Consider the following 21,349-nt stretch of genomic DNA (forward strand, 5'->3'; position numbering starts at 1 on the left):
ACCAAGATATACTCCTCACCAAAACAGGTTCTGCACACTAGCATCACTAGGTGTGTGCATACAACCAAACTTCTCATTAAAAATCCAGCATCCACCAAGTGCTTGTGATGGAACCCGTGAGCCTTCATAGAGTTTGCGTTTCGCACAGCATTCCTTTTGGGCTGCATGTGAAAATTTTCAAACTAGAGAAAAGCAGCGACATATTTCCGCATTGACATTATTGCCAGAAGGAGCTGATTTACGCTGTTTACAACAGTCTTCGTGAAATACTCTACTAGGCTGGACATTTTAGGATCCACGCAGTCGTTTCACTACACCTTTAGCAGTTGGGTCACATGCCCCTTTCAGTCCAGATTCATCCGATAAGTATGAAGATCTAGCAGATATTTAATGAAGTCAAACCACAGCGCAAACTACTTGTCCAATAAATACTTAAACAAAATGGATGTAGGTCAGCTACATGCCACAAATGGTGAACTCATCACGTGCCAACGAAATTAACCATGAAAATGGGCTTTTCGTATCATGATCTAGACACTACGACGATAATGAATAGCACTTGCTTCCCTCTATTATCTTCTAACGATGCATCTTAGACGAGGAATCATAAAGCTGATGCAGTCAAAATTGATGGGAGAATTCGCCCCACTTTAAGTCACCAGAGGTCGTCCCTAGAGCACGGTTTGATACATCGGCGCTGCTCACAAATTACATCGTCCGCTTTGTGGGCCGTCCTCGCGCCAACCTGGAGAGGGAGGTGACCGCAGCTAGTTTGGCTGCCGTAATGCCGACCTTTTCACTCTGAAACCCCGGGACAAATCGTGATCAGTAGTGCTTTTCTCCCGCCTATTTTCGAACATCACCAAGTCAACGTTGACCCTATCGAAATCGTTTTACACCCTCCATAGCACAGAGGCAAATCACGCCACACACTCCCCAAACCGTGGGTTGCATGACTCAGGTTCAGTGTTTAATTTAAAAACTCCTCCAAACAGCTGATATGACTCCGGGTCAGGTCAGTCCCACTGTCTCGGTGCTGCAGGAACAAAGCATACTCTATTTTAAACAATTCGGTTAAAGAATCCTAGAGCTAATTTTACATTAGAAGCAATCCATTCTTGAATATACACCCGGCGTTTATCCTAATGGTCGAAACAGAGTCGGGCCTGATAACTGAACAGTTTTTATTGAAATTAATAGGCAGGTAGTAAAAAATCAGCCGTTTGAATACGTTTAAAATAATGCAGTTGAAAGAGCGAATGTATCGAAAAGTTGCCGACAACACGACTGAGTGAATTGCAGCACCTGGTCATCTCTCAATCGCAGACATAAGCTAGCAGGCACAGGATACGCTTTAATGCTGCTCCACCCCTAAAAGCCTACTATGATGCCGTCCTCATTCGCATGTATGCCACATAAGAAACTGAAATTTGTGCTACGCATGCTAGCTGCTGTAGAACTCACCAATTATAAGTACCCACCGATTCATAAACCAAGCCTCTCACGGCAGAAGGCAAGAAAAGCAAGGTAGCTCTTATATCAGAAAATGCAGAATCTCCAGTAGTGTGATTTAAAACCCAGAATTTACACTCATTACATTGCCCTATGGAGTGCTCTTCAGATTAAGTGGTCGTTTTTTGGGCGCAGCCGCAGCGTTTTGAGAACTGCTGTTCCGTCCACGTTTTCGTGTCTTTACCAAATCAGCTATGCTTACATCCAATGATGCTAGGTCCTCACTCGTCATGGCCAAGTGCGCTGCAGAGCCTGCATTAGTCCGTGACACCGATGCCGGCGGGTTAAGGGCGTCCGACTGAGAGGTGGATGAAGATTCGGGGTGGAACTGGAAAGATGGGGACTTATTCAAATCACACACTTTAACCTCAACTGAAATCAACGAGTCAGAGTCTAAGGAATTGGAACCGAGACATGGAGGGGATATTGGGAAATCAAATTGGGGCGATTGTGGTGATCCAAGCTGGGGAAGTAATCCAGTCTCCTGTTTGGGACTGGATGAAGAAAAAAGAGAGGACCGCGAGCGTTTTGCACTCGGGTGTCGGTATGGAGATGAAGAAATTGTTGAAGTTTTAAGAAGTTCCGAATGAGTTTCTGGATTTTCTATTAGAGAGCAAGATCGTTTCGCAGGCAGGGGTGTAGAACAGGAGGGACGCAATGACCGCTCGGGGGGTGAGCACGAAGAGGGCACTGACTCACGTGATGACGTAAGCTGAAAGCAACCAAGCGATGGCGACACGTTGCACCCGATGAAGCTGGTGGGAGTGGGCGTCATGGTGGCTATAGGGAGGGCCCTTCTGGGTCGGCAAAGTCCAGTGCGGGTACGAGTTTTCAAGGCAGGGAACATTGAAGGTGATTCCGCGATTTTATTTGCAGTTTCAAGTTTTGTAGGTGATGAGAAATGACTACACCCTCCCTTAAGACGATTCGGTAGAGAACACGGAGTTGATACAGAAATGGGCTCCGGTTTGGGGGTCTGTTGCAGCATAGATGTCGAGGGAGACGAGCAATGAGTAGAAGTGAGGGAATTCGGGATGGCCAAGGGAGAGCTGGATTTATCCGAGAAGAATTTTTTGAAGTGAGACTCCATGCAAGTCTCCATATAGGAGTAGAATTGCGGAGTCTACAATTAAAACAATTAGAAATAGAAGAACAAATATAGGCTTTACTCCTTCCTCTTCACCCCAGATTTACAAGTGATACTGATACTTTCACGGTTCCACAATATTTATTAAATACTACACCTCCCCAAAGTTATATTCAAAGTACACAAAATGATAGAACAAATTTGACGAGAATACCCTAATTAGGGCGTAGCATGATTCATATTGCGTCCAGGTACGATCAATAAAATAGGTCATGATTCCTGCATAAATCAACAATAAATGACAAGTGTATCAAAATACCCACTTTAACAATAGGGTAGGAATCAATTGATTACACTGATTCCGAACACTTCTTAGGGGAGTGATAAAATATGCTCATGGTTGGACAAGCACGTCCACAACAAAATTTTACCTCGGTAAGTAAGGAATTCCAGTCACAAGGGCATACTTGACGTTTAACAAAAAATACAGAAGAATACATGGGCGACTCAGAAATCTTCACTTCAATTTTCCGAAACTATACGTGTTATAGGGAACATCCAATAAATTCGAATTACTTTTACCTTTGAAGAAAAGAGGAGCGGGTTAATTCGATAGGAAATGCAGTCTTACCTCCTTCCAGGGCGTTTGGAACCGCCTGATCGTGGGATCTCGTGGTAACTTTTCAGAAGTTACGTAGCTCGCTGCCGAGTAGTTTAAAAGAATGTAGTACACCTCGGGATTGCCCCCAGGTGGAAAATCGGAGTGCACCGACAGTTTTCCATGATCACGCATCTGCACATCCGTAAAGCGCACACGGCTCCTTGCAGCCAACACAGAAGCGAGGCTATAACGCTGATGAAAAAAGCATTCACTACATGCTTTAAATATACTTAGTTAAGAAATTTGTTGTCTACTTAAAATCTTGTGCGAAGCTCAGAGATGTAGAGAAAGACGGAGACGGTACCTCGAGGCCGCCCCAGATGCGTAGAACAGCTAGAGTGCTGAAGTCCTCTTCACCGTCCTCACTCCGTAGAGAAGCGAGGTAGACCACACTGAGCTCTGATTTCTCACCAGTATGGTGTAGTCTCGAGCTATTTGACGCTGAAATATTCTTCGTGCCTATCACGAGAGCCGTGAAATCGACCACTCTCGGACGATCTTAAGATAAAGACAAATCACTCAGCAGTATGAACTCGATTTTACCATATGGTTCATTAAATGGACCAATGATCTGGCTTATCCATGCCATTTTTAGTTTAATAACAAATAAGAAAGGTACTTTGGTGCCCAAGCCTAGCACCCACCAAAAGAAGTTGCCTCAATATTTTTTAAGGAGCCGACTGATAAGAAAGACCGTGGCCGGTAGACCATGTCGATGAGGTCCTGGACAGATGTGGAAGTAGTCGGCTGACCACGCTTGAAAAACTTAATAACATCAGCCGCCTTTAAGGGGCGAATTGTGGTCGCTCGACCACCAGACAGGCTCAGCACCTGACCAACATTGGTAGTGCAAGAAGCCAGGGAGGCGAACGGGTCGGTTGGTCGTGTGGTTGAAACCTAAACCAACACAGCTACTTTTTAGAAATTTCAGTAGAGTACTTTACTACCCCATTAACACGAGGGACATACCTGGAGCCGCGTAAGCTGGATGACAGAACCTTCTTTTAAAATGTCTAGCATTTCCTCAGTTGGATTCCACAATGTAAGCGGTAATTCTTTGAACAACAACAAACGAAAGTAAGGATAATAAAGCATATCTAACAACAATGAGAAACAAATTTGAGCTTACCCATCTGCTTTTCAATATCCAGAGGATGAATACCGGCGACCTGAAGCCGTAAAAGCTGTGTGACCTAAAGATTCAAAATGATTTATTAAGTGTCAGCAAATTTAACCAGCACAACGAATCTTGGGAGCAAATGCAGAAAGAAACCTCTCTTTTGGAGCTAGATTGAGCGAAGATTTCTTGCACAACGGCTTCTTTGTAGCGAAACATGGCGTCTAGTTGAGCAGCAGATAGGTCGCTCTCGGCGAGATCGGGATCGAGGGCGTTCTTCACCGCATTCCACAGCGCCTCTCCATCTAGCCCGAGAGAGGCTAGAAATGACGTTTGTGGTTGAACCCGACGACCACGGCTGCCTAGTTGACGAGCAGCGACAACGATCAATGTCACACCCTTAATATCCGCCCAACGGTTTGAATAAAAGCAATAATACACGGCACGGTTCTGAAATGAATTCATACGGCAGACATACCCCTAGATGAGTTGAATGCATTGACTGCTTGATCAAATGCCAAATGACACTTCTCAGCATGTAGTCGTTCAGCTGCTTGTTCGGAGCGGGGATCACGGAACACATGGTGGCGTCGCGTCCTCTCGCCTTCGTTCGAATCCACATGTAAAGAGCAGGTCTCCATGTATTGAAGTTGAAATCGACGCTATCGTAAAGTAATGGGCCATAACATGAAAATCCACCACTTTCCAGACGGAAACTTTTACAACGCAAACGGGACTTAAAACGACCTCACTGGGTCAAACCATCTGCCAATCAAAATTTATACTAGGAAAGGGCTTCAAAATTTCTAGCGAAGATAAAAAAAGCACATCAGTATCCAGTAAGTATTAGAGCACCATCCCAAATCAACTACGATAAGGAGTTTCAAGTGATTAATTACAAAATATTCACCATTTTAACGTAATTATGTACAAAATAATGAGTGATGTACTGAAACACACTTTTTACATGGAAATTTACAAAATCTGGACAATTTTAATTAACATCACTAATGGCGAAAGTTTTCACTAAAAAATATCATTTCTAGCCATCGAGAATAAAACCCCTATTAGTGGTGGTAGGTGTAAGCGCTGTCGTGAGAAATGAGACTCACTTGAATCAAAACGCAAATGCAAGAAACAAGTCCTCCCTCAGAAGAAATGGTAGATAGAGGAATTGGTGGAAGATGGGCAATCGGTGGATGGCTCACAAAGCCCAATCTTGCGTTGGGTGAAGCTGGTCTAGTGGAGTTGCCATTAAGTCGTAGGGACAGTCCGTTTGAGGTGTTACCGAAGAGGTGGGCATCCTCACCTTTGCTTCGGTCGTCGCAACTATCACTACTGCTATTGAGACTGCCATCAAAACCGGAAGGCGTTTGTATCAGCTCAGCACCAGCAGTAACCAATTTTGTACCAACTCTGATTCGGCCACGTTCAATAACGCGCGTAAGCATACAATCAGGGATCCAGTCTATGTGGTACCACCCATCAGTCAAACGACCCTTGAAAGGAAAAATATTGCTGAATTGAAACAGAAATATAATTCTATTGTTGTAAAACATATCTGTCAATTTTAAGCTTTATAAACTTGGCAGTAATAAAATTGTTCAATTCGTCTATATCAAGATAGCAATAAAACATTGGGTCGCCAAAGAACAAAAATAAGCTCCTTACAGCCGCATCAAAATCGACTTACTCGATACCGGTGATTGGGCAATTTTTCTAAATGACTGACACAGAGCACAATCCTCTTTGCCGGGGTGTCGTCGCGCTCAATAATTTTACGAACGGGAGGTCTGTAAATAAACAAGTAAATTCTTACGCATAGAATATAATGGCGTAGGGTGAAGTGATTTTCCTTAAATCCACCAAAGTTAGCAACTGGGACGTCTGTGATCCCACACTAGATTTCAAAGAAGGTTCATATTTAGGGGGACGGTACTTTGTTTACACTTGAAATCATAGACACGAAGGCTAATGTCTGTGATCTTAATCAGAAGTCGGTTTAGCTGGATCTACCTCCTACTAATGATGTATGACCTGCCATGCATAAGTGAACCCTGGAGGCAGCTCAATTGTCCTACCTGACTACGAACGGGAATCGTAGAAAGCTATGACAAAGAGATCATAAGATCACTTTAAAAGTACACAACACAGTTACGAAATCCTCAAATAAAGTATACCGAGTTGTATCGGAATGGATCATCATAAAAGTCATATAGCCATCTGAGCAACAAAAGACACGAAGGTAAATGAACCAACACCCATACAAAATAGCCCAATATGCACCATTTCCAATCTGAATCGACTAATCATGAGTAAATAGCGAAAGAAGGAGCAACCGATTTAAGTGCAAGGAAGGCCCAATTTTATGAGAAAACATCAAAAACCGTATGCCAAGGTTGGAATTTCGGACTACCTTGGTGAAGGGAACAAATTGTGTATTTTTAACATAAATTTGTACGTAAATATATCCTATATATGATGAATAAGATACCCTTCAGACCTACTTCTAAATCAGAGTGATGTATACATGCAACAGCCAATTAGGGACATTATAGAAAGAAATAGGTCAGTAGATTACCGCTCCACAGCTTCTAACTCTCGGTCATATCTGTACTTTAGCTCAAGAAGTAAAGTGTGCAAAAGAAGACGTCCGTCTGTCCGCTGAATGGTGGGGTCGGGGAGGGAGAGATGGGGGAAGACATTGTCCACAAGATTCCTGTAGTGCATCAAGGCCACACACCCAAAACGCCAAGAGATTTGACTGTAGTGATGAGTTATCCATCGACGGGAAACCAAACCACTGGTCACTCCAGGCGAGCATACGAAAGCTCTTGCATCAAGAAGTTAATAAGCTAATATCAAACTAAGGTTAACACCAGATGTGACTGCTACTAAAAAGGATACATCAGGTCAAACTATAGTGCGAATCAACCCCGTTGAGGTAACAGTTTGCAATGCAACAAATGGTTAAAGTCTAAGGAGTGTTATAGAACACGGATAATGGCTGCATGGGACGAAGAATCAAACCAGGTTATTGAACTCAACACGACTCTAAATATATGAATATAATATGTGAGAAGTTATAGCACTAATAATTCGACCAGGACGTACCTAACAACTTCAGCACAACCAGCGTAGCCAAACGAATCTGGAATGACCTCAACATTATCCCCAAGACGATAACTAATATTTACGATATTCGAATCTAATTTGAATTTCAAATTCAAAGCTGAGTTGACAGAAAGTGAAGAAGTCCCATCCAATCGGAGAAAGTCGCCAGCAAAGTGTAAGTCTTTTTCGGGTGAATAGGAAGTACGAATGGAAAGATCTTCGTTAACGGAACACCCGGTACATCTTCTTAATCGCCATAAGGTTCCGGGCATCGCAGGCTCTTGAACAATTTTATGAGTTGCGGAATAAATTGATAAAGAACCACCTGTACGAGGCTTATGACAGGAGGAATTAAGATGTGACTTAACTGATGGTTTAAAGTAGCGATCTGCTTCAGCCTCCTGTACCATACGCGCTTCAACACGTTGTCTCTCAACTTCTGATGATTCCACATTGTCTGAAAATTGAGGTGAAGTACCCTCAATGACGTTCATCATTTGAGAAGATATTTCAAAGGATCCATCAAAATCCAGTGTGGGGGACATTTCGCCGTCCACTCCAGTGGTCGCTGGTACAAACATTGGTGATACATCGCCTCTAAGTGATTGCAACTCAGTATTCGTAAGGTTCAGTTCACTTTCGAGATTGAGGGCACATTTACTAAAAGTAGTTGTGGCTTGCCGTGGAGTCACATCGGATAGGGGAGTGAGGAGTCTTCCCACAGCAGAAGCAAATCCACCTGACGTGTTTTCATGATTACTGACAAGGAAAGACGTATCTGACGCGACTGACGATCCACCGTTCGCCCTATCAATTTCAACCTCATTCTTGTTCACAATGCATTCGTCGCTTTTATTTGTTTTTTCAGAGAAGTCCTTCGAAAGCCCAACATAAGGAGATTTGCCACCGCGGTGTGTGAGGACATCACTCTGTGTGCCATTGTCGGTAAGTTTATTCCCATCATAATCTTTAGAACAGTCCTCCAATAGATGCTTAGCCCGTTTCATCGACTCATCGGAAGTTAGAATTAATAACTTGCCAAGATCAGTCACGAAGCCAACCCTAGACGGGCTATCATTTGCAGTTTTGCTATGCAAACTATGTGCTACTTGGCAATCATTCAGAGTAGCCTCGTTTGGATTAAGAGAATTGATGGAGAAATTGGACTTTGAGACATCGCTAGTCGCGAAGTCACCAAAGGACAAAGACTCGCCACAGCTATCATTTTCTCTCTGATGTCCGTGTTTGCTAGATTTTTTCACGTTATCAGCAAATAACGGTTGGTTAAATTTGATGCCATCTACAGTATACTTCATATAGTTCTCAAATAGAAGCTCACCAGACTTCACTGTTTTGGGATGGGTCCTAAGAGGACGATCGTAATCAATAATATCGTGGCGACACAGTGAAGAAACATAGGATTTGGAATGACTCCACAGTGTTCTCTGTTTGGGTGTTTTATCAAAGTCTAAAACAAATGGAGCATAAAAACTGACAAAGACTTAAGATACAACCTGAGCAAGTCCCAAGGTCCTTAGTCTGCTCCACACATTCCTCGAAGATACGCTTTGCCCGACTCAAAGACTCACAGGAGGGCATTTTCAAAGCAGTTCCCGAAGCAGTTTTAAATCCATGACTAAAGTTAAAATGTGCGGCTTTGGGTAAAATGACCCTCGATGATTGACCACAGTGTTTAGATGCATTAGAGGGAAAAAACCCCACATAAGAGAAGGTGATATTCCCCTGCAGCACTAACCAGGATTTGCGGAAGCTAAATAAATCGTCATGGTCTGCACTAGAGTCCTCGGCTTGATTCGTACATCCTTCAAGCAAACGCTTCGCCCGACTTAAGGATTCGTTCGAAGGTGCCTTTAGAGAGGCCCCCGCTGCAGTTTTGAAATCACAACCGAAATCAGAGGACGTATCCTCGCATAAGTCCGTCTTCGGAATTGGATCACCCTGTTTGAGTACATGGAAAGGAGAGCCGTTGTTATCACATGATGGGTCATCTTCATGTAACACTAGCAATCATTATGTGTTAAAGAAACCTTTAACAAATTACCTCGATTAGAACCGGATTCATCAAGCTGATTCATGCATTCTTTAAAGAGCTCCCTCGCTCGCATTAAGGATTCACGGGAGGGTGCACTCAAAACACCTCCAGATGCAGTTTTAAATCCACGGCTGAGGTTAGAACATGCATCCTCATGCAAACTATTTTTTGACAATGGATCGCATTGCTCTGATGCATGAATTAAGGGACTATTGGGGAATGACTGCAGAGACTCTTGTGGTGCTATTGGTGGCTAATAAAAATACATGTACAAAATGACTACACCTTCATCCGAAGTAGCATCCACTGCAGTATTTTCAAGCATCTGCGTGAGATTAATGCCGTCAAAATTGTCATTGAAAGCCTGAGAACATGGTGCAGAAGCTTTGTCATTTAACTGTAAAACCTCATTAGACTTTCCTTCGTAGTTGCCACTTTTGGGGTACATAAAATCCATGAAAAAACGCAAACAATGCGGCCGATCATGGATAACTTTGGAACTAGAAACGCCTACTGGTTGAAATACGGAAGAACGTAGGCAATCTCCCCCAAAGAAAGAACTCCTAGTGTTGTCTAACCCGAAATTGGAATCTATAAACAAAAAACATAAGATCCAAGCAAAAAAGTTACGTTCAACGAATAGAGAACTGCGTAATTTCTGCGTTTCAGTAATCATGGGCTCAGGTATACCATCATTCGGACACGCGTTAGGAGCAGTTCTAGAACATGTTTCTGATGTATGTGAAAGATCACACGAAGCCCCATCTGGAACTTCCATCAAGAAGACTACGAGATAAACCAGAGACTACTTAAAGATACACCCAATTTGTATGCCGCGCATCGAACACGGGTGGGTAATAACGACAAGGACATCACTGAACTAAAAAATCAAGAGAACGCCGGATCAGTAATGGCTCGAGTTTCTATGCCGCACTAAAGTCATTCTAGTTGTTTAACTGCTTTAATCCAGTTCCTTTAGCGATGACTTGTGGTGGAGAATATGAACACACAACGCGTTATCAACTCTGAAATTCCGATGTAAAATACCTTAGCAGAATTTACGCTTGCGGGCCAATTAGACCTTTTGTCCGCATCTGAAACATATGCTGTTTACTTAAATAATGCATCAAAGTGTTCACGCTTCTAAATATGAGTTATAATGGCTTGATTTATTGTCCGTCATTTGATTAACGATTCAACTGGATTTATGCACCCATAATGATCAAATACTTTCAAAGAACCAATCATGTGACTACATAACTTGGCGCCCACCAGCCAGTTACCCTCATTTATTTTCACTTAATTAACAACATGGAAATGCTAGCGTAGCATCCCGAGTCTTCCCTGAAGAGGACTAAAAACACAATACTCGGGCAGAATATGTGAAAATATGTTCGATATGTATTAGGTATTTGGGCTACTGGCATAGCCCGAGAGCCGGCCTTCCCGGCATGGTACAATGACCAAGTCAATAGTGGCTCTTCACCAAAACCGAGAGTTAAACAACCAACGTATTACACAGAGATTTGTCATTTTATTTGCAACGAAATGGCAGTTACTCCAATTGCTAATGTAACGTAGCCAGCGCATGGGATGCGACTGTGATGGCTTATTCTTCGGTTTGCGGTCCGCAGAATCCTCTCTGGACAAAATTAGCGGTGAGCTTAAATACCTTCTCAACTCGGGAATTCAATACGGCAATTGTCCCTTGTTCGTCTATTCTTCTTAAAATTCCGAACACGTCGTGACGGTTGACGCGGAAGCGAACCATCGGGAGCGCTCTTGTCTCTCAAATACGCACGAATTACAGAACTAAACTTTCGTCCCATGCTTGTACTCTCCAAGCTTTTCTTTGCTTTAAAGGCAAGTTCTCCCCTCCGGTATGCTTTGCCGCCATAGTCGACTCGGGACACTGCGGACTACTGTGCCTACACCTAGGGTTTTCACTGGTGAAAAACAGGCCTTTCTCACGAGCCCAAACAGTATCACAATTTTCAAATGAATTCTTTTTCTTCTTTTTACCACCTTTGCCGTTTATCCAAACCTATTCAACGTGACACAACAAACAAAATGACTAAGGCGTTCACCGTAATCAATTTACGACCAGAAATACCATTTCAAATCCCCTTCATGACTCTGAGCAATTTTTCGTAGTGAATCTGTAACAGGCAATAGTTTGCGGTTGGCTATTCATGAGTGACAACTCCTAATAACAACAATAACATCAAACATCAAATGAAATTAGGAAATACCCAGTTCGTGAGAAAAGCAATAAGTTTGCCGCAAAAACTGGTGCTGACATGGGACAACAACGAATCTAACGTTAGCAGTGTATTTGTAGTAACAGCCGATAACGGTCAAAAAAGATTTGGTCAGTGTGAAAGTATAGAGCTGTACACTTCACAAGATGAGGAGACACGGCTATACAAGCAGACTCAAAGACGAAGTAGTGGAGGGTTAGATATCGGTCACCACCGCTGCGCTCGACTTGGCACTGTCAATGTTACCAGCCTTCTTCCGCTTCTGTCTTGCCGCCTTTTTGTTTGCAACTATGTGGCCGTTCAGCTTATTCTCGGCATCGCCGTTTACACCAGTGCTTTCATAGCAGGAGAGAGCATCAAGCTTTTCGACAACCGCATTAACTTCGTTGTTACCCTGATCCGGAGGAGACCGTTTAAGAAAAGCCTCATTAGAAGTCGCAGCTGAAGTTTTACAAATTGCCGCGTTGAGGTGGCTTTCCAAAGCCGTCTCAGTAAAGAAGACAGTTGCAAGTGGGTAGAGTGTTGAGCACTTGCCACGAAAATCATCAATCATTTCATTTGTGATCGGGGCTAGTTTGAGGTTCAAATAGGTTTTTAAAAGTCCCAAAGCCTCAAATAATACCTAAAAATTAGAATTTCAAAAACGGTAAGAAAAGTTAAATAGATACCGTTTCCGGAAAACAGCAAGTACCTGCCAGGAGACAGCGCCAAATCCCCTGTTGGTGGGTGAAGGCAATTGCTTTAGCGATTCGTTTGAAGAACTCGGGTCAATTATCGCCTTAGTAAGCGTACCTAAAATGAAAGAACTTTTTAAAAATTACTGCAGTTGGAGTTCAACCACATTTCGACTAAAGTAGCAACTTTTGCTCACCGAAAGTTGCATTCAACTCGTGACCTAAAACGCAATTCTAAGTGCGTACTTACCTCTGAAAACGTGCAAGAAAGACTTAGAATTTCTCTTAATGAAGTTGTCATTTGTTTCAGCAGCTCGAGGTAGTTCATTGTTCTCAAACACGGCGTGCATTTCCTGCAATAGAACCTCGTGCACGAGATTCCCAGGTTTTGGTTTCAGTTCCGACATGCGCATTAAGAATCGACATAGGCATTCATTGAACCACGGATGATCTCTCGCCCTGGGCAATTCGATCCCGCGACGGATGGCACGAAGCATCAAAAGATGCTTGCCTATGGCCCAAATTCAAATAGAAGCATAAACTCGTAAGAAATGACTAACGATTGTCCTAACCATCATGTGGCGAGCCTAAGCATTGCTCATACAGCTCAGAGACAAAGCACAATGTATTGCCAATTAATAGCGGAATGAGCACCTACCTTTTCGCTCAAAGACCTCGTAAGCGAGACAGTGAGTCTCGATCCGATTGCCCGAAAGGTCAATTAGTGGCTGCAGAAAGCGAGCAGCCTCGTTTAGAGCATTCTCGGGCTATAAAATGAACGAAGTGGTTTGACGAGACAAATTTCGAATTGCATACAACCCTTGAGACAAGCTATCCAGGTACGAGATGAAAGTAATCTGAGACGGTTTCACTGAGAAGTCGACTTATTTCACATGAGTAGCACCCCAAAAGACCGATGAAAATTACCCGAGCCAATTTTTGCGGTGAAAGCTGCTCCACTTCCGGTGGCCGATTTTCAGGATCCTCGTTCCTATCTTTATTGCGCTGTTGATTTGGATGCTCCTTCTTCTTTTCATCCTCCTTGATGGCTTCTGCACGACGCTCGGCCCGACGCTGCTTATTGCGTAACTTCTTCATTTCTGAAGATGAGATATTAGCTAGGAAAAAAAGCTTCAGGTTTAATTATACAATCATATGTGGGCAGATTCAGAGCAATAAAGAACGCAAGTACAGCAAATGACCCGAACCTGATGTGGGGGGAAATAATTACTACTTGGCGAACTATGTGAAAAAGCACCAGATCTTAAGCCCCATTATTAATTGTAGCGTCTAGAAATTTACAAACACGTAAAACTACGCAGAAGCAAACAGCTAAAAGACTTGTGTAGGAAAGTGCCAGCCATACACCTGCAAATTATGCTTTGAGAATGAATTATAAGACTGGTAGCATTGCGTAAGTTTAATAAGTGTAAGCATTACGGAGAGTTCCAAATTCACGTTTAAAGTGAGAAATAGGCAAAATCTGCACAGCGCAGTATGCCACGAACTCTCGAGATATCGACTGATGACAAGTATCGATTGGAAATCGTAAAAGAGGTCTACAGCAAGAGCTGAGCGATGGCAGACGTGGCGACTGATTAGGAGAAAAGATATTCTTAATGTCACTAACTTTCAGTTGACAGCTGGTTTATAGCCTAAACCAAATACAATAAGTCATTTCACTTCGACTGCAAGACGAGAAAAGCGTATTCTAGATGCTGCAGTTTTGGACTCAGTATTCCAATAATCTGATCTTACCACTTTGTTTGTTTTCTTCATCCTGTTCACTGCCAAGCGGATTTACATGCAGGTACAAGTATATCTAAAAAATAGGGTTTTTACGTAAAAAAGAGCAGTCATAGAAGCTAAAGATTAGATCCTTTAGCCATAAATTCGAAACATTTGTTGTAATAAAATTGCACTCTACAGAGATTGATAATTTCTAAAATACTGAGACCGAACCACTAATGCAAGCGCTTCATTCATCGCCATCGGGGAAATCGACATGGAATAAAATAGCAAGTACCTTAAAGCTTCAGAAAAAATTAGCTGGATGCTCAAGCTATTAGTAAAACTACAGGACAATAATGGCTAAGAGGCAATATTCATATCCACATGGGCTAACCTCAATCGCCAAACAAGCAGCATCAAAATACGCTGGATGGTCACGAAGACGATCCTCTAGGCGAATTGTTTCAACATACGACCTCAGGGTGCCTTTTCGTAAGCAGTAGGAGTGGAAGTCAAGTTGATCTTCGAGAACGGCAGTATACGCCTAAGAGGCGAAATAAGAGACCCAAAGGAATGAACTTACTCGGTCGATTTCATGACAAAACTTCAACGCTTCTCCGAACTTTTGCATAGCTTTGTAAGAACGAGCGTTTTCAATCAAAAACCACATACACTGCATCTCAATCAAGTACTGGGCGGCTGTAGTGCTACCTCTGGTAAACTTTGAAGCGATCGCTTCAGCATCCTCAATTCTATGAGCCTGTACCATGTACTTTGTACATTGAGCGTTTATAAATCTGTCCGCGGTGTCTAGAGACTGGGCTTCATCCATCCATCGACTGGCTGTTATAATATCACCAGCGTCACGGTAGATTTCGGCTTTCAGAACATAGAGATCAACGATGGTAGGGTTAATCTCGATTTCCTTTGAGACCACAGTCAATGCTTTCTGGAGCGAAGCATAATTATAAGCAATGAATACCTCTGTCTGCCTCATGTAGTTGTAATGTTGGGCGATAAGATAGTTGAGCCAAAGCGAGGTGGATGGTGGTTCAATGGCTTCATCATCTGAATATGGCAATTTCAACTCCCCACATGAAACAGGACCCAAGGTCTCATGGTCGTCCAGGTTGGTACGGTAGGTCAGGTAGAGATTTTCCAAGGTATTTCGCCTTTCACTGGAATTGTAAAAGCGCTTCAGCTGAACAAAAAGATTCGGCACACCCTTGCGAAGATTTTTGCGCATAAAGACGTCAACGTGAAAACCAAACTCGTCACCTAAACCACAAAATAGGTTTTGAAATCCAGTAGTACCATCCAGCGTTTCCAAAAAGAGTAGCTTAGGGAGCCGTGAAGATGAAAATTTTTCGACGCACTTTTCCAACACTTGGCGCTTCTCAGACAACTTCATTGCACAATTGGACCTAGCCTCATAAACTTTATAAAACAGCTCATAATAGGAGTTGCAGTCAGGATTGCGTTCGAGAAGTTGCCACACAATATTTTCGGCGTCATCAACTCTACCCAATTGCAGGAGAAGATCAGCTATGCAAAATTCGCTTATAAGTTAGTATTTACCGTAAGTTTCCAGGTATGACACATTATCGACGATCTCCGTGGTATGTAGGTCCATGAAATCAAGAGCTTCTTCATATTTCGAGCTTTCTTTTAATATGGAAATATAGTACATTAGAAGTTCGCTATGCTCATAGTTATACGGCTCGACTGCAGTCTGAACTTTGAGGAATTCGTGAATAACAGTTGCTGCAGTATCTAGATTTCCTCGCAAGTGTTGGACAATAGCATAACCAACCCAGGAAGCCTTTTGATTCGGCCTTTGTGTAAGAAGTTTATTCCGAGTCTCCAAACACCCATCAAGATCACGAGTATGCATTTGCAAAACAGAAAGATCTCGAAGAACTTGGAGGTTGTTCTTATCTAATTTGAGAGCCTGGATATAGCAGCGAATAGCTTCATCGTATTTCCGGTCGGACTTCATAATAAGACCATAAATGTGCCAGCCTGGTGTTTGACATAAGCATAAAAAGTAAACATACACACAAAGCTTTGGATATTCGATCTGAGACCGCGTTTAACAAAGTCCCTAGCTTCCTCCTTCTTCCCCAGGCAATTAAGAAGAATACCCTTCATGGAAAGCGTTTCTAGTGGAAGTTGTTTACAAAAAAACAGGTTTACCCCCATGTTCAGCAAACTTTGGGTTCGAGAGTATTTGATTAGCAAATTTGAGACCAGTTTTGTATTGCTTTTGATCATAGTACTTCTGTGCAAGCGCAATTGATTCTATGCATTTTAAACGTACCACTATCCTTTTAAAAAGAGATAACTCCTTCGGAGGAAGAGAAGCTGCACCAAAATTCTTTTCCATGTAGGGTATATTGTAATGCGCAGCCGTCCTATTAATTCGGAAAAACAATCAGCATGTCAAACAGAATTTAAGTAAGTTTTAGTACAAATCACAAAAACGAATACAATCTATTTTGAAAGGGGCCTAATGCAGCTAAAAATACAAACCACTGACATTTGCGCTGAACAGAAATCATTACTAAGCTAGAATATTTAGGCAGCAAAAAGAACACACTAGTATTTTACACCATCATGTTTCATTGCCACCCAAAATATATATTTTTTCAAATGGGTTGCGAAAGTTTCACAACAGAATTTTGCACCGAAAATTTCGCAAGGGAACTAAAAGCATAACAGGGGTTCTTTCGGGATTTTATGTACTGCTACGAATTCGTTTATACACCCCAATTATGTCTTACTTGATTTTTAGCCTTAGCTGCGTAGCAGTCTTACAATGATGCTGGCAGCATATTCTTCATCCAATCGTAATTTGTAGCCAAGTTTGACCTTGGCAAATGAAAGGCAGCTTTTACGGACGATTGAGCCTGCGAGAACTTACACTGGTGCTCACTCAATCCAGCGTAATGCAGCAGTGTAAATAACAATCGATGCAAGATTCATGCTTAGGCGATCTGAAGGTGCTTATTGCAGAGCTACCTTTGTCGCTCATATGAAGATATGCAAGGTACGCTGACAAACGAGTCTCCTTTACGTCTTCGGCTGCTGAGCATAGCTCAGACGGAAGGCTGGAGAGAATCGGAATGTGATCAACGTGTCGGGGAGGAGTAGACTCAGAATCTCCATTTGGTCCATTAATGACATAACCGCTTTCTACTGGCATCGAGCGTCGTACGAAATGAACTCGCTATACAGTATTGCCCCTGATGAAGGTCATAAAGTATGCGTAACTTTGGACAATGGAGTCGAACTGATGCAACACCGACGCCAGAATCAAATATCTTCTTACCACCGCCAAGAGTTAATGACCCCACTTCCGTCTCATAGGTGGTTATCCGTGCACTACGTTGTGATGCGCAACTCCGTCGGCTGCAATATAGTCACTGATTCTTTGCTGTTAATGTACTTCAACGCCTATTGTGCCTTCATTATCTGTTAGTACCTATTAGGCTTTAATAGTTTTCGTTTTTTCCAAAATGTGCAAGTGCTTAAGCATACAACGAGGCATCATCCTGATATCTGCACCGTGTTGAAATTCTTGTCCTTATCTGCTACCTTTACCCTAGGGCTGACATTTCTAAGTGAGGGCACTACCATGCGCGAACAACCATTTTGAACCGTCAGAATATCAATCCCATGGTAAATATATATCATGGTTGCTAACGAAAGTCTGACCTATCATCGTAAAGTAAACGCCCATATCATCCAAACACTGCCTAACCTGAGATCCGTTACCATGTCTTTAATTTGCGAGAAAAATTTGGAATAAACAGTGGTATGACCGTTCCAGTGAAGAAGTTAGCATACGTAAGCACTCAATTCTTAACCTTGTGAAATGATGAGGCCACGTGGCGGGGCATCCGTACCTAATTTTGGACAATATCAAGTCCAGTATTTCATACGTTTTACCCGAAGATTTCCGCGCCTTCATGGTGCAAGTAATGAAGTAAAACATGAACATCACCATGGTTCGAAGTTCAGCCGGTTAGCCGCACTACTCTGTTCCATACCGAAAGCGGGTAGTCGATCACGTGCCACCAAATGTGCAAATCCTCTACAACACGCATTACAAATTGCAAAGAGTACTTTTGGGGCCCTAGCGAGCTGTACGTCGCTGCTGCTTCATCACAGCGAAGAAGCGCACCAAACTCTAGAAGGAAGTGACAGAACAACTAAATTTAGTTAGAGTGGTCACGTGACTTGATGTATGACGTCCCAAAAATAGTGATCAATTTTGGGATTTCCCGTTTAAGCGGACAGTCTCCCCCGTTCCTTTTTCGCCTTTGAAAAGCCCTGCAAAAGACTACTGCGCAGCTACGTAAGTTGTTCCAAAATGAGAATTTTGGGAACAGTATAGTGATAGAATTAGATACCGGGATAGCATTACGCATCCCACCGGGTGTGAGATTTGTGGGCCAAAAGATACAGTCATCAATGGAGACTGGGAATTACTCAATCGATTAACGAAATAGAAAACGTGGCAGCAACGCTCTTGAGAATGAAGCACTATGAAGTGAAGCCACATTGCTGGGACCGAAAAGAGGTGAGAAAAACCCCAGTACAGTATTTACTACGCCTTCAATAAATACCACAAGCAGTGGGTGGGTATAAGAGACAGGAATCCTCAGGAAGGTCCCCTTGTCTATTAGCAATTAATCATGAAACTAAACTTCATTCTTATCCTTTATCCATAGTATAAAAAAATACATTCTCAGGAAGTGGGAAAAGCATAAAGGCATTTGCATAATACTTTATGCTCTGCATTCGTAACAAAATACTAGAATTCCCAAAGGGCAACTTAGAGATGCAGAGATCATTTAGTGATGGCGGGAAAGAAAAAGTGATTCCGATAGCTTGGATCAAAGAGAGGAACTTGAACTAAAGGCTGCCTGAATTTAAGGCTGAGGACCCAGTTCCTTGACGGATTTACGTGTCTTCGTCCATTGGTTGTTGAGATGAGGATTCCTCCTAGAAGTGCGCAAGCAAGAAAATCCCTTCATTGGATGTGTATATGAATGAAAAGTACAATGATGCATAGTTATGCAGCCTATTGACCTGACATACCTACCCCAAACATCACCTTCAGCTTCCGTCTCAGAGGAGTAATAATGCTATCAGATAAACTTCTGCGCCGACAAAAATCATGACGATCGAAAAAGACAGTAATCAGGAATTTGTAGTGCTGCTCAGATTTAAAAATAGAGTATTCAACTACATTTAACAGAAGGGTGTGGTACTAAAAGGTAGTAACTCCATCAACCTAGACATTACAAGGAATTAGAAATTCACACATCTGGCCAGTTATATTCGGTTTAGTGGTTCGGGGTGGTGAAAAAAAGAGCATAGGTTTTAGTTAAAATAGAAGACGTCCGGGAAAAAAGCAGCATGTGTAAAGACGCATGCAGCGTGTTAGGCAATACAACGCAAAGGAACCTACACAAACGCTTTGTGGTTCAGGAGGCAAAATACGTGTGATGGGCGTACCAGTACAGAATAAAATAGATTCAGTCGTCAAATGTGGGATGGCAGAGCAGTATAGTAGTTCTGAAAAGAGTAAACATCAAGGACAAATGCAGTCAAACATGCTTGAATGGTAAGCATCGCCTCTCTGACGATAAGATTCAGCAAGGGGGCTTTTACCTTCAGAAAACAAGACTTACCTCCAAAGCGATCTCCACTAGGTAAACAGAGTTTTAAGGCACCAATCACTGGAGTGTTTGTGGATAAAACTCTCGTACATATATATTCAGGCGGGGGCTGTACATCAACAACAAGATGTGCGTAACTCCCAGGAGGAAGCTCCGAAACTGATTTTCGGTAATCAGATGGCAGAGGTAGCCATACCACTGATTTATCGCAGAGGGGTATGGAAGCTAAATCAGGTTCAGTCTAAAGAATGCAATTGATGATGAAAAGTGAGTTGCCTCAACAGCTAGATAAGTTCCTTCCGGCCATGAAGCAGAACCAGAATTTTGAACACACCAAATCAGTGAAGGGGTTCGCTTAAAACCGGAATGCGGAGAAGGATGGAACTTCGCATCATATAAGGGCGGGTGAATCCGAAAAGAGGAAATAGAGGAGTGGCGAGACCCAATATTTGCATCAAAATTGAGGTCAAAGTACGCACCTATCGCCTTCTGTAAGTTCCTAAGGAACGAAATACACAAATCAAAAAGTTTACCAGTTTGCCAAATCCAAAAAGAATCGGCATATGCTCGATGAAACATTACCGCCAACAACGTGGCTAAAATTTTTGACGAGTTCATCACGATCATCAGTTCCCAAGCACCTGAACTGCTCCAAGAGCTGAGCATCAATTTCAGAGTTAGATAAATCCATTTAAAGAAAAAAAATGCGTCAAACAACGCTCAGTACGCACATCAGCCCTATTTCATAATGTGCGAGAAGTGCGAAGCAAACGAACAAAGTAGAAAAACAGAAAAAGCAGTAGTGAAAAAAACGACGCCCACATAATATACCGCAAAACGAATATTTTGCAGACTTTTGCTCAACGAATCGAGTAAAGTGCACTGCATTTGAAGTCGGTGATTAAAAATATAGATCTATTCGAAACAATCTGCAACAGTAAGTAAACAGAATAATGGCCTTAATAAAGGGTCTCCTGTCTTCCCAAAATCATTGAATGTTGCAGTTGCATAGAAAGGAACATATTAGTGACTCAGAGAAAAGCCGGGAGGTAAGACTCACGAAGCAAAGGCCAAGCCCCGAGCGGGTAAGCAATCTTAGCAGATCCAAAAAAATGAACAGTCAAAAGCGGAGTTAAGCAGTGTTCAGTTAGGGTAAAATTTGTGGTATATTCACTAGAATTGCAAATGAGTATACCATTAGAATTGCAACTGCAAAACGACTAAAGAAATGCCATTATTACACATGATCTTTGCAATAAAGGATTTCGAGTGTATGGAGCATGTTATGCTGTTGCTCAAGAATGCCTGTTACTGCCGTACAAGAACGCTGTCAGGACATGGGCATGACCAGATTGTCACGCAGCCAGATGGAAGTACAGCCCACAGAGACAGTCCGCGTAGGCTCCAAATCACTACTTCCCTGGGGCTCTCCATTGCGACACCGACTGT

General features: G+C 42.5%; 3 protein-coding genes across 3 annotated transcripts in view; 1 reads left to right on the top strand and 2 right to left on the bottom strand. All coding sequences in view use genetic code 11, as the record gives it.

Annotated features, from left to right (window-relative positions):
- Nucleotides 1-1,603: 1,603 nt before the first annotated feature.
- On the bottom strand, nucleotides 1,604-17,415 carry EGR_07912 (NMDA receptor-regulated protein; the record flags this gene model as incomplete). Its single annotated transcript, XM_024497161.1, has 33 exons — nucleotides 1,604-1,905; nucleotides 2,212-2,635; nucleotides 3,231-3,452; nucleotides 3,565-3,758; nucleotides 3,905-4,157; nucleotides 4,230-4,315; nucleotides 4,390-4,453; nucleotides 4,534-4,739; nucleotides 4,856-5,039; nucleotides 5,490-5,876; nucleotides 6,071-6,170; nucleotides 6,959-7,096; nucleotides 7,492-8,959; nucleotides 9,006-9,127; nucleotides 9,248-9,512; nucleotides 9,554-9,733; nucleotides 9,830-9,908; nucleotides 12,017-12,427; nucleotides 12,497-12,597; nucleotides 12,730-12,990; nucleotides 13,138-13,246; nucleotides 13,407-13,597; nucleotides 14,238-14,301; nucleotides 14,605-14,754; nucleotides 14,794-15,159; nucleotides 15,193-15,488; nucleotides 15,525-15,755; nucleotides 15,789-16,232; nucleotides 16,268-16,372; nucleotides 16,407-16,491; nucleotides 16,531-16,624; nucleotides 17,146-17,206; nucleotides 17,232-17,415. 33 exons carry the CDS (start codon nucleotides 17,413-17,415, stop codon nucleotides 1,604-1,606), a joined length of 7,827 nt encoding a protein of 2,608 aa, XP_024348431.1.
- Nucleotides 17,416-19,065: 1,650 nt separating this feature from the next.
- On the bottom strand, nucleotides 19,066-20,591 carry EGR_07913 (hypothetical protein; the record flags this gene model as incomplete). The annotated part of the gene is made up of 5 exons (XM_024497162.1): nucleotides 19,066-19,220; nucleotides 19,686-19,796; nucleotides 19,913-20,141; nucleotides 20,183-20,399; nucleotides 20,434-20,591. The coding sequence occupies 5 exons, from the start codon at nucleotides 20,589-20,591 to the stop codon at nucleotides 19,066-19,068; spliced, it is 870 nt and encodes a 289-aa protein (XP_024348432.1).
- Nucleotides 20,592-21,143: 552 nt separating this feature from the next.
- The window catches only part of EGR_07914 (Activin receptor type-2A), a gene marked incomplete at both ends in the record, with an annotated part of 15,813 nt that continues 15,607 nt past the window's right edge, over nucleotides 21,144-21,349 (top strand). Inside the window, one exon of the mRNA XM_024497163.1 lies at nucleotides 21,144-21,297. Coding sequence (XP_024348433.1) covers nucleotides 21,144-21,297 — 154 coding nt within the window. The remainder of the gene's footprint in view (nucleotides 21,298-21,349) is intronic.

The sequence above is a fragment of the Echinococcus granulosus genome, assembly GCF_000524195.1.
Source record: "Echinococcus granulosus chromosome Unknown EG_S00090, whole genome shotgun sequence".
Lineage (NCBI taxonomy): Eukaryota > Metazoa > Platyhelminthes > Cestoda > Cyclophyllidea > Taeniidae > Echinococcus > Echinococcus granulosus.